Source organism: Lepidochelys kempii, chromosome 5 (genome assembly GCF_965140265.1).
Source record: "Lepidochelys kempii isolate rLepKem1 chromosome 5, rLepKem1.hap2, whole genome shotgun sequence".
Classification (NCBI taxonomy): Eukaryota; Metazoa; Chordata; order Testudines; family Cheloniidae; genus Lepidochelys; species Lepidochelys kempii.
In genome coordinates this window covers 39,620,321-39,633,665 of record NC_133260.1, presented here as the reverse complement: position 1 = coordinate 39,633,665, position 13,345 = coordinate 39,620,321, and the positions used below count along the sequence as shown (strand labels likewise).

Genomic DNA, 13,345 nt, shown 5'->3' with positions numbered 1-13,345 from the left:
GTGACTCGAAATACAGTGTGGAACGAACTGTTCTACATACTGTGGAGTACAGAAAATATACAAGTAAACTGAAAATAAATAGGAAAAAAGTACCGGGCTACCACATATACAAGGATTTTTCAAGTTTCTCATGTCAACCTAACTAATGCCATTCTATGAAAACGATTCATCTCCTCTACTTTCCATGCTGGGAGAGATGTCTGAACTGGCTTTATGATACTACAGGCTCGGCATCTTTCTTAGCAAGCAGCATTAATTCTTTCCCCATATGCCTTATCACTATATCTTTTGTCTTTATGCAAGAATGGGTAGAACTGAAATTTTTGAAAAATCACCAGTTACAAATCTGATTTTTTGGGAAACCAAGGTTTTGTTTCCCAGTATACAGACTGCTAAAGAAATGGCCATGGATTATCTTAATTCAGTATTACACCAAGCATAAAAGCTGTGGCATGTAAGACATATAAGCTACACTTGCAGAATTCAGCTGCAGTGACAGACACCATAAAGGAGGCAGAATCAACTTTCAAAAAACTAATTTTAATCAAAACAAAAAATTGTTGATCATTAACAAGTTTATAAAACAGTGATTTAGTTACATAAATAAATTGATATCAGTGTATCAAATCTGAATTACTTTCAACTTCATGAGCATGTTTACATGGGTGATGAAGTACAACCTCTTTACCTATTATAATAAATAAAATGGAGAGCATGAAATTGTTTCTCTAAACAAAAATACCTACAAACATACCTCTAGCATGTTCTCTAATGAAGGGAACAAGAGACACTGGACAACTTTTGCACCAAAACATAAAAACTGCTTTAAAAAGCACAAGGATACAGAACCATCAGCTAAAGTAAAGACACTATACTGTAACCAAAGTTGGTATTTAATAATATAATGAACAGTTTGGTAGTTAGATCTCCAGTTTGGTTATTTTAAAGCATTAAGACAAGGCAAGATAGAAGGCTGCTTTTGTTTGAGTAATTCTAGAGAAAATAAAATATATTAAAAAATAAACTGAAAAGTAGAACAGTCATACCTACACAACTTTCTGTCCTGCACAAAGTCAAAATACCTATGCAGCATATATATATATATATATAAAATATTATATATATATGTTATTTGTGCACAAAGGTTAGCTTATTATTAGCTCACTGCAAAGGCGTAATGTATCATGTCAATTATTTTGGAAAACATTTTGTGTTTTGTGTCAAAAAGGATATTTCTTTAAGTCTTTTAGGCTAGGAGGCACAAACCCCACTTCTGGCATACTGTATTCTTAATGCTAAGGCTTGCTGCTCTGGCTGTGTATTTCGTTGTCCCTCTTTACTATAGTGCCTGTTACAAGCATGTGTGTATGTGTGTATACATATACATATATATGTATACACAGGTTGTATAAATATATATATATATAAAATTTCCCCCAATAGGTATCAGTCCAACCATGCAATCCAAAAGGTGGCTCTGCATAGATGCCCAGCATATAGTTCACCACCTGAGCCAACCCCGAAGCAAGGCGCACTTTAGTCCTTCTGATAGGTTCTTTTTTTTTTTGTTTAAAACCAAGCTACTGCAGCTTCAAGTATTTTGCATTACATAGAATTTTTTTTTATAAATTAGTTAATGTTATATTTTTCAATATTCAGACATATACTATAATATATATACAGTACAATAAATGCTCTCATTCTTTTTTTTAATTTTTTTTGATAAATCCCTGAGAATGTATGTTGACAGTCGCTAAGTTTCCACATGCACAAGCATTGTGTGCCATGCTTCTGGATGAACAGCACTGCAAAGCCACGTGGTCAGCCTTTTAACTATTAGTATTTCATTTGTTGGTTTGTTTAACTATGCTGAAATGTAAGGATGAGTTACAAAGGAGTAAAGCTGGATCCATTCGAGGTACTTATCACAGGATGGAGGTGTTTGGTTTGGTTTTTAAAGCCATTGCAATATATAGTTTTGTTTTTGAGGCTGTGAACGTATACAGAAAGAACAGGAGAGCAATGTGGGCTTTTGCCACTTGACAACATATACTCAGTGTAAACCAAACCTTTTTTTAACCTCTCTCTCATACAAAATAGAAAAGAAAAAAAAAAGGAAAAAAAATAAAACACACAAACTTTCACAACATGACAATTTAGTTTGCAAACTCAATATAACTATACACATATAATACCGGTGTGGCTCTGTTTCTTTAAGTTAAAAAGGATACAAAGGCAGGCTCAAGTAAAAACAAACCACCCTCCCTCCCACCCCCCGCCCTCACACATTTTCGTCAACCAAACCGTTCACGAACCAACATCATCAGTTTCTTTTTGCCTTTGTAGATTTGTTTTAGGTTGTCAATAAACTGTGTAAACTGAATGTGTCCATCATGAGCCATTAAGAAAGTCTCTCGGGCCTTACTAAGGAACTCTATAAACTCACTATAGTGTCGAGGGCTGATGTGTGTGAGTCGTGAATGTGTTGTATTAATGTAGGCTCCAATCGTGGCATCCAGGAGTTGCCTTAAAGGGGCTTTGTCCAGTGACATGAGCTTCCCAGAGTTCCTCCTTCCATGAAGTCCCACCATCCCAGGTGTGGTCAAAGTACACCTACGCAAAATGTCTGACAGTACTGTTGCACATTTGACACTTTTGACCACCAGAGGTATTATAGCTGCAAGCTCATTTTTCCCAAGGGAGTGGCTGAGCGCACATGCCCACAAAACGTCATTAATGGCAGGGTGTGTGTCCTGATTGTAACTCAGGTTGAGATGGTTCATGGCCAAAGTGGCCAGCTTGTAGGCCCGCATAGGGTAACCACGATGTTCCATATAGCGTGCTATAGTAAAAAGCTGCGTGTAGCTCATGCCTTTTGTAGCAGCATCTAGAACAATTTGGTAAGCGGTCTCAAAAGCTATGTGATCCTTTTCACATAAGGTCAGTGCAGAGAGGGCACAGTTTTGAGGATCCTTCATGGCACACTGTAGGGCAAGCGTCCTAGCACTGCTGGCCAGTTTCTCCTGCTGATGGCAGTCCAGATGCAGACGGACAATGGTGCTGTTGGACATCACGGTTGTCGCAACAATACTAGTGGCCTCGGTTGGAGTGAAAAGCGTAAACCAGTTCTGCATGATGCTATCCAGTGCATAAACACCTGTGAGAGATCAGAGACAGGATCATCAACAATTGACAATCAATAGTATTCAACCAGAAACAGGCTTTCACCGTGACTCGGTTTTTTTCAAACTAAGCCTAGTAGGTTATCAATACATCCAACCACCTGCTATTTATGCAAACAAACTCAATGGAGATAACATGATGGGAAATGCACATTAAAATAAGACTATTCTGTGTTTGCTCTTGTAGAGTCCCTGAAACTGTTAGAGAACTTGAAAAAGTCACATGATAAAGTTTTAATTTCCTGGCAAGATATCTTGTTTTTCTTGTTATTTAAGATAATGAATTTTGGATAACAAGTCCTGGCTCATAACATGTGGGGCCAGTTACAGAACTCAAAAGTCTCAACATCTGACCAAACGGCTCAAATCAACCCTCAAAATCTAATATTTTTAGAACCATTTAACCTCCTTTTACCTCTATGTCAATAGTCCCCTGATGGCAGGGAAAAATGCTTTCAGCTATCTCAAAACTGCTCATGTATTTGTATTTGGCACTAAAACTATGGGGCGGGCCTCGCAAGGGAGACATGGGAATGTGTCAAGGGAGGCGTGAGCTGTGTGGTTTTGTTTTCTGTAAAGAGCTGTGGCGGTCAGCCCCAGGTGGCTGGGGCTCCTGCCGAAAGGCTGTGCACACTCAAGAGGAGGGGAAAAGGGACAGCTGCAGCTCCGCCACCAAGGCTTAGGGTCTCTTTGACCCCCAATCCCCCACTAGGAGGCAGCAGGGCGTTGGCTGTCAGCCCCAGGGTCCCAGCAGCAGTGCAGAAGTACGGGTGGCAACAGGGCGCTAAGTTTGCTGTGAAAAGTGATATTGGCAAATAGCACTTTTCACATTCCCACCCTTATTTCTGCGCTGCTGCTGCTGGCAGCGCTGCCTTCGGAGCTGGGCACCTAGTCAGGTTATAGGTTATGTTATAGGTTCTTGGACATATGTGAACTAATTTTATATGGCATGAATAAAGGCATTTTATCTGTACACAGGCAACTGAACAAAATAAAAGATATGCTCTAGTATTTACAGATACTTAGTCAAGCTATGAAAGCAATAAAACACTGCACCATTGCATGAAAACTTGCAGACATACACCACTTTTTGTCCGAGGGCATAGAAAGGCAAACTATACTTTCCAGGCTACCGACAGTATTAATTTCTCAGCTAAGTAAAAGCAAAGGACAAAGTAATCCTGAACAGGAAAAGTGGGTTCATGAAGTTCTGAAACACAAAGGGGTCTCAGCTGTCTACTAGACAGAATCTGACTCAGATCCATGAAAAGCAGGAACACGCACAAAGATCGTAAGTGTGCTTTAATGGAACAATACTAACGGCAATTAAAATTGCTCTATCTGTGGTAGTTATATTGCCTTCATTACTGCAGAATCTGTGCACTTCAATTTTTTTTTTTATCCCCAACACTCCTATAAGGTTGGGAAGTATTATCATGCTCATTCTACAAATGGGGAACTGAGGCATACAGAGTCTGTGTGACTCATCAAACCACACGCAAGAAGTCTGTGGCAAGGCAGAGAATAGAACCTGGGTCTCCTAAGTTCCAAACTAGCACCCTAACCACCAGAGCACCTCTCTCTTCGACTCTAATTACAAGGTTAGATTCTGTCATCCATACTCATGTTGAGTGGTATGTTACTCTATGATGATATCAATGAAGCTACTTGCGGAGTACACTACTTCTTAACATGTGTACAGACAGTGACCACAAGTCCACAAACAGTGATGCATGTGGGAATTGCTTCATTCTACATCTTGAAAGACAAAGTATACCAAACTATTCAGTCCTAATTTTACTTGGGCCATGTCTGTTATCTTATGTGCTCAAAAAAAATTGCTTGTTAATGCTATAATTAAAGGCTTCTAATCAGAAAGTAAATTCTACAAACCAACCGAAAGTGATTGACATTTTTAGTGCCTATACATAGCCAAACAAAATGAAACCATCAAACCATTTAAGACAGGCTAATGAAGGCAGGACTCCTTGGACAATATCTGCAGAACATACCTACTTCTGTTGCACATGTTACCAACCACCTCACCATCTCCCGCCGCCGCCAATTCAATGTTGACAATGTCATCCGCATCACCTATTTAAAAGCAAACAAACATTTGATGGACACTTACGACAAAAGAATTCTGCTACAAAGCTGAGACAGCACACAAACAATTATGAATCTGAGTTAGTTAGATATAGAGCTGACTGAAAAATTGCAAAAAATCCTACCAAAAATGGTCATTTTTTGGTTCAAATTTCAAAGATTTGAAAAATGCTGACCAGTTCTATTGGAAGGACAGATTATTTTTAGAACGATATTCTCCGTCACACAATAAAACTGCAGCTCTTTTAAGGTAAGATTTTCCCTCAAAAGTAACCAAATGCTTCATTACAAAAATAAGACTTAGGGTCCTCAAGTAGAAAAAATGGTGTTTAAAATGGATGATATATATGCCTATTTTGGGTAGGCTAGCCATGAACTTTTTTCCTTAGACCCTTAGTATTGCCTTTCACTTGACCGCAGTGATACATACTAGTAGTATTTATTGCGATCTGCTCTGCTGCTTAATTCTGCCAAGTCTCCAGTGATTGTTTCTGTTTTCAGAATCAATAATGATTTGACTCATCTATCAGAATGAAACCTCAATTTAAAGAAGCTCAACACTAACGATCAAAATTCCAGTAAAGGTGCCTTATCTGGTTTTTAAAGGTAGTACCTCCATATTTCAAATGCACTTGCAAATAGGCTGTTTCTTTCTCTCTCATTTTTATATTTAAATGTGATTGTTCCAGTAAGAACTGTAATTTTGTGAAGGACTGTTCTAGTACAAGCAAGTAACTATGGCTGAGTAAACTGGGGAGTTGAATCCAGCTCTTATGACTACACCATATAAGATAGGAACACATCCCTGGGTAGTGTCAATTTCACAAAGCATTCGATCAGTATTTGTTATACAGCATTCAACTAACTAGTATCGTAGAGGTCTCTTTTTTAGATGTGCATATAGAATTACACACATTTCTGAAGCCATAACACCCATCAGTTCCAGGGAGGTCATTACTGTATGATGTGTATTCCAGTGTAGTATTTCTATTGCCACAAGGATTTTTAAATAGCTTTCTTCTAGACGGAAAGCTCTGAGTATCTAGAAATGCTCCAAGGTCACCTTCCCCTCTTGCTCAGTCAAAACTGTGTGTGATTTCTACCAGTTTTTCCTGAACCCAGTGTCTGGAATAAGGTACATGTTTATGAGAGCGCGTTCGCTCATTCCTGCTATGAAGATGCCTTGGTAAGCCAATCATCCAAATAAGGATACATATGGATACCCTGACATCTCAAGCATGCTGTCACTCTGAAAGGCACTTTCTGCATCATCCTGAGTATTCACACAGACCAAATGGAAGAACTTTGCATTGATAATGATCTCTTCCCACAACCAACCCCAGGTATTTTCAGTGTACATATCTGCTTGAGATGTGAAAATAAACATCCTGTAAATCAAGAGCCACAAACCAATCTTGGACAGAGAGGGAGAGGACAACAGAGGCTAGGATACGGATATGGAATTTGAACTTCCTGATGAAAAAGCTTTGAGCTTCCGAAGGTCTAGAATGGGTTGAAGACCACCATCGTTGTTTAGGATGAGAAGTACCTGAAATAAAATGCCATCCCTGGAAACTCTTTAGGAACTTTCTCTATTGCGCCCACCAACTCTAGCAGTGAATGAACTTCTGATCTTAGCAAGTTCTTCTGATAAGAATCCCTGAAGAGGGATGGGGAAGAAAGGCTGGGGTGGGAGGGATTTGTTTAGAATTGAATGGAGTAATCCTGCTGGGCAGTCTCCAGGATTCATCAGTCCATGGTGAAAGTACTCCAGGTATCTAAGAAACAGGACAGATTGTTTCCAAATGAAGAGGAGGCAGCTCAGTAGGTGGCTTAAATCTGGTCTGAGGTTGAGCATCCCAATCAAACCTGAGGATGAGAGGCTGGTGGAGAGGAAGATGACGCAGCAGATGTCCTTCCAGTTTATGACATGTATGCTATGCTTCTCTGCTGATGCAAAATAGGGGGCTGTTGTTGGAAGTGCTTTCTTTGAAATGAATAGGAAGCAGAGGTTGGGTATGGCTGTCTCTGCTATTGGAATGTTGGTAATACAAATCTCTTCTTAGGGCATTGAGAAATCCCTAGAGACTTTGCAGCCAACTTGGTGTATTTCCATTTATCTACAACTGTGTCTGTTCTAGAGCTAAACAAATCAAGTCTTCTACCTTGGTTCTTGTTCCAAAAATAGTCCAAATGTAATCATGAATGGTGCCTCAATGTAACCATGGATACTACAGCTTTAGATGCAAAGTATGCTTCGCAATTGACCAACCTTTGGTAATAAGGGGTTTGGGCCACTTTTCCTTAGATCTGGTACAGATTGTGCAAAGTGCACTGTTTCCCCCTCTCCCTCAGATAACACTGGTATCTGGACACTACCACCTGGCAGTTATAGACTCATAGACATTAAGGTCAGAAGGGACCATTATGATAATCTAGTCTGACCTCCTGCACAATGCAGGCCACAGAATCTCACCCACCCACTCCTGCAATAAACCTTTCACCTATGTCTGAGCTATTGAAGTCCTCAAATCTTGGTTTAAAGACTTCAAGGTGCAGAGAATCCTCTAGCAGGTGACCCGTGCCCCATGCTACAGAGGAAGGCGAAAACCCCCCAGGGCCTCTTCCAATCTGCCCTGGAGAAAAATTCCTTCCCAACCCCAAATATGGCGATCAGCTGAACCCTGAGCATGTGGGCAAGATTCACCAGTCAGATACCCAGGAAAGAATTCTCTGTAGTAACTCAGATCCCACCCCATCTAACATCCCATCACAGGCCACTGGGCCTATTTACCATGAATAGTTAAAGATCAATTAATTGCCAAAATCATATTCTCCCATCATACCATCTCCTCCATAAATTTATCGAGTTTAATCTTGAAGCCAGATAGGTCTTTTGCCCCCACTGCTTCCCTTGGAAGGCTATTCCAGAACTTCACTCCTCTGATGGTTAGAAACCTTCATCTAATTTCAAGTCTAAACTTCCCGATGGCCAGTTTATATCCATTTGTTCTTGTGTCCACACTGGTACTGAGCTTAAATAATTCCTCTCCCTCTCCGGTATTTATCCCTCTGATATATTTATAGAGAGCAGTCATATCTCCCTATAATCTTCTTTTGGTTAAGCTAAACAAGCCAAGCTCCTTGAGTCTCCTTTCATAAGACAGGTTTTCCATTCCTTGGATCATCCTAGTAGCCCTTCTCTGTACCTGTTCCAGTTTGAATTCATCCTTCTTAAACATGGGAGACCAGAACTGCACACAGTATTCCAGATGAGGTCTCACCAGTGCCTTGTATAACAATACTAACACCTCCTTATCTCTACTGGAAATACCTCGCCTGATGCATCCCAGACCACATTAGCTTTTTTCATGGTCATATCATATTGGCGGCTCATAGTCATCCTAGGGTCAACCAATACTCCAAGGTCCTTTTCCTCCTCCATTACCACTGTAATTCTTAATGTGGCAGAGGAGACAGTCTTTCTACCGAGGGTTTCCCTTCTTACCCTTTCAATCCAAAGGGGGTAGAGCAGACTTGATCTTTTAGCTCTTTGATAGTGGGAGCTGCCACTCAACGAATAATAGCTGTATGGGTCTGGAAGAACTCAAAGCCCTCAGGAATCAGCAGAGGTAACTTGTCTGCTTTCTTAGAAATTGCTGGTCCAGATGTTGGGTTTAACCAGGTGTTTTTTGCAAGCCTATAATAAAACCATCTAGAATTGGCAGGTTAATCTTGCTCCTAGAGGGTAAACAACTGTGTCACCAACTATGTGTTGTAGTTTTGTTTAAAGTTACCAAAGGGAAGTTTAAGGTAGTCACCATTCCCTCTATGAGTTAATGGCAATGGAGCAAATCCTCTGGTGAGGAACAGGATTAGACATCCATATCTACTTTCGAGGTTCAACAGGCCTCTAGTTCTTCAGACAGTGTATCCAGGACAAGTAAAGAAGACTGTTTCCTTGATATTAGCAAGAGTTAGATATCCAGGCAGGATGGTCCCAGTGCAGGGCATTTCACTCCAACTCTTTGGAAGATGGCTCCCTTTTTGCCAGCTTCCTTTAGCCCTTTTAAATTCATGGCAATGCCTACTAGAAGGAGAATTCGGCCACACTGCCCATGGTGGTACCTTCCCAGTTCTGCCAGTACCCAATTTAGAATTTCCTATTATAATCCCTGGGTGTGGGAGAGTGAGCTCACACAATCTGAAAGGTTGGAACTGAGTCTCAATAATGCTCTCCTGATTTCTTGATCCATTCCATGCGAGGGGAAGGGCAAATAAAGCTATCTGGCTGGACATGGCCTGATTTCGAATTGGAGGAAGTTTCCAAGGGTGATAGTGGTTTGGTTAAGTGAAAAGCTGAAAGGGGGTGAGATGTTTCCCCGGGACACCAGTAGAAGTCCAAGGGGGAGGATCCTGTATCTCTCAGAAGGTTTGCATAGCTAAGGAAACTTGTTCAGCCTTGAAAGATTTCTCTTTTTCTTTCCTGGAGAAGGAGGAACCTGCCTCACTGCATATGCTTTTTATTTTTACCTTCAAGTACAGAGGATAACGTATACAGTGCTGCACGAAGGGCCTCTTCTGATCGCAGGAAATATCAGGTGCCTTATCAGGCTTCAAGCACAGAACCAATGACAATGGATCTCGGGCAGGGTGGTCCTATATATAGAGTTGGCTTTCCATACCACCCTTTGCTGTGACTCGGACTTCGGGGCCACAGCACTATGGACATGCTCTTGCACGTCAGTGCGACGAACTGGAAGTCCTGGATTCTCAGAGGCAGGCCCTTGAGGACTGGCTCTTTCAGCAGAGGCTGACACCTGTAAAGCCAACTGTTTATTGCTTTGCTGGAACTGTTTATTGCTTTGCTGGATGTGATCTTTTGCAGCATTTCCACAGACTGGCCCCTTTGGTTTGGCACCAGTCAGGGAGGCAGACGCCAGTGCCGGGACGTTGTCAAGCTCTTTAAACCACGTTGGGGACTGGAGAAGAAGCTAGTTTCCCAGCACTTGCATCATTTTGTGCTTTGGAGTTCAAGGGTTTAGTCACTAATGCTTACTGCAACAGCATAGCTTGCAGGAAATTCTGATGCTCCTGAGGAAGGAGATGTTGCATATACAGCAACAAGACGAACAACTTTCCCACTCCTCTAGAGGGCCAGACAAAGCACATCTGTGTCCAAAAGCAGAAAGCTGACAGGTAAGAGGTGCATCATCTGAACCTGGGTTTGTTTTTTGTTTTTTGTTTTTTTCTCCTTTCAGTTCTGACATATTGGAACCAAAAACCTGTGCCAGGCCACAAAGTCCTTAATAAAAATATCCAAGAGAAGAACAAAAGAAATGAATTAAAAGGAAGAACTCAATGCTAACTAAACAAAGGCTGTGAGAACTGTCTGTCCCAATGAATTTGTGTCCAAGGATCCCAGTCTCTCCACTACTGTGGTTCAAAGGAACTACGGTTCTCGGAGCATTCCCCCTCTCCTCCTTTTACAGCCCTGCACTCCAACAATTGCTCCAATGGACACTGCTACTAGAAGGTTCCATCGGCCCAAACTGCACCATCTGTGCATCCCCAAGGCCAGGAATGCAAAGAGGCCACCTGAAGAAAATATTTTTTCCCCACCAGTAATGAAATGTATGCACATAGCTTCCAAACAGGACTTCTTAAAAGAAGCAGTCCCTTGCAAACTGAAGATTCAATTGCCTCGAAGAAAATTTTTTTTTGACTGCAGCAAAATGCAAAGAACCACCATTCACTTAGACTACAAGAGTGTACAACTGCCTCTCTGTGCTTTATGCCACTTTTTCATCTTCTTAATGTTGGTCTGGTCTAGGTGCCACAGCAGCCCCAACATGTATGTTGAGCAGCCACAAGGGCTGGCTGCTCTAATTTAGACAGACATGCAAGTCTGCCCACTGGTTTCTCTGCAGCCCAGAATAACCAGAGCACTTAGCTCTCTGGCCATTCCTCCTCTCACCCTGAATACACTCCTATACTGTGGCTGCTTACACTAGTCTTGTACCACCACCTGTATGGTGTAAAAGGGCTGAAGCCGGTGCCACATGCTGGCCCTATATTTATCAAAGTACTATACAAATCAGTGAAGAGAAGGGGTCATGTTTGGACTTTGCCTTGCATAAGTGGGTACAATTCTCAATGGCTTCCATGGGAGCTGCACCCACCATTGCGGAACTGAATTTGGTTCAAGGACTTACAGTTTCTTACTGCAGCAATAGCTAATTTGGGGAATACCTGAAGGCCTAACTCCAAAGAAACTTTCAAAAGAGTGATGTCTGGCAAAGTGTCCATGAGTGTTGCTATTTTAAATGCATCCTGGGCAAGCTTGAAGATGTGTGATGAGGAGTGAATATTTTTCTGGATGGATTCTAACACTGTTTCCAGCCTCCGAACATCACCTGCAATGTAAAAACAAAACCACAAAACAAAGAAACAATTAGTTTACCGAAAAACATTCACTAATGGTACAGATGTTACCACTACATGTGCCAGAACTACAGCAATATAAGCAAGTTTCAGCTATACAAGTTCTCTTAGAAAGAACTAACTAAATGCACACGTGAACAGAAAACATGAAATCAAATATCCCTTCAGTGCCTGCTGATGTTAGCTCAATAAATGCTCAAAGTTCTCTTAATTTAAGAATTTTAGAACTGATTTATCCACTGCTGGGTCTTGCCATCCACATTATGCCACTGCAAAACAAATAACTTGTCTCAGACCTGAACCAGGTCTGTTTGGCTACTATCCAGCTGGTCTAGCAGCAGTGCTAGAAAACCAAGTAACAGACTTAAATTTGTTCAGTTAGTAGTTTCTTCCTCAAGTGCTTCTCAGATCAAAATTCAGACTCCTAAGCAGCAGTTTTAAATTAACTTCACTCTGTGTATGAAATACAATATTGGAAATATAGCATGTCTACTAAAAATACATATCAGCTTTATTGATAACGCTACCTTTGGCTGCTGTTAGCATAGTTGATGCCAACTCACACTGCTGGGACTCAATGTGACTTAGCGTGAACCAACGGGGATAGCGGTTTGGAACAACTGATGCAATGTGATGTGGGCGGGACATATCTCCTGATGGAGCTGTAGATTCCAATACTAGCAACCTGAAAATAGGAAAGAACATACACTCTTTTCACTCAATCATCATTATAACTAGGGTTACCTATGAGCAACCACAAAACCACAAGAGCACTTTGGCTGCTTGTACAAAGTGTGCCCATTCAGGTGTAAAAGCTGTAGCAAACCACGTCCTTTCAACTAGACGCTAAAAGTCGGATTGCCAAAACCCTAATTTACCATTAATCACCCATATTTGACACATGAGCCTTCTTAAGTATCAGTAGGAAAATTAGAATTTAGAATTACAAGCAGAATTAAGCTGTTCATTACTGAGGACTGTTGCTATTCCCTCAGTGATCCAAGGGGCTGAAATCTTTCATTTCTGAGAGCTGCAGTCCAAAGACTGAAGTAGAAGTGAAAGTGGAGAAATTCACAGTGACACAAATATTTTCCAATATACTGTACATGACTTGTACATGAGCGTCCTACCACGAAACAAAGTGTGCAATGGATGACAGGGATTCTCAAACAGACTTCAGTATCTGAGTCAAAATCCAAAAGAAAATTGGACATTTTACTCCTCAACTACAATGCAACATTTTTTTTCATTTTGCTTCTTGGCACATGAGGGCTAGAAACTCTTAACATTTTATACAATAGCATATCTAGAGGAAAGACCCTAGTGTGCAGTGATTGGTAGTCATTTCTCTCTTTTGAAATTACTTCTCTGGCACCAATGCCTGATCCTGAGGCTAGAATTTCCATAGGTTTACCCTAATCTAGAACCATTTCACTAATGAAGGAAAATTTACATGCAGAAAAGTGACTGCCATGGATACTGTCTGGAAGGGTTAGGAGAGTAGCTATAGCAGAAATGATCACTCGCCATGCCTCCCTCACTAAAATCCAATATGTTAGATAATCACCATTAGAAAAGATTAGATTGTAGTCATCCTGAAGGAAAACACTTAT

The 13,345-nt window shown here is 41.0% G+C and overlaps 1 protein-coding gene across 3 annotated transcripts in view; it reads right to left on the bottom strand.

The window, feature by feature from the left end:
• Positions 1-1,496: 1,496 nt before the first annotated feature.
• The window catches only part of ZSWIM6 (zinc finger SWIM-type containing 6), a 164,300-nt gene continuing 152,451 nt past the window's right edge, over positions 1,497-13,345 (bottom strand). For all 3 annotated transcript variants that reach the window (XM_073344030.1, XM_073344031.1, XM_073344032.1), the window contains 4 exons: positions 12,260-12,417; positions 11,541-11,704; positions 5,195-5,276; positions 1,497-3,157 (listed from right to left, as the gene is read on the bottom strand). In XM_073344030.1, the coding sequence (XP_073200131.1) occupies positions 2,295-3,157; positions 5,195-5,276; positions 11,541-11,704; positions 12,260-12,417 (1,267 nt within the window). In that variant the 3' untranslated portion in view covers positions 1,497-2,294. The remainder of the gene's footprint in view (positions 3,158-5,194; positions 5,277-11,540; positions 11,705-12,259; positions 12,418-13,345) is intronic.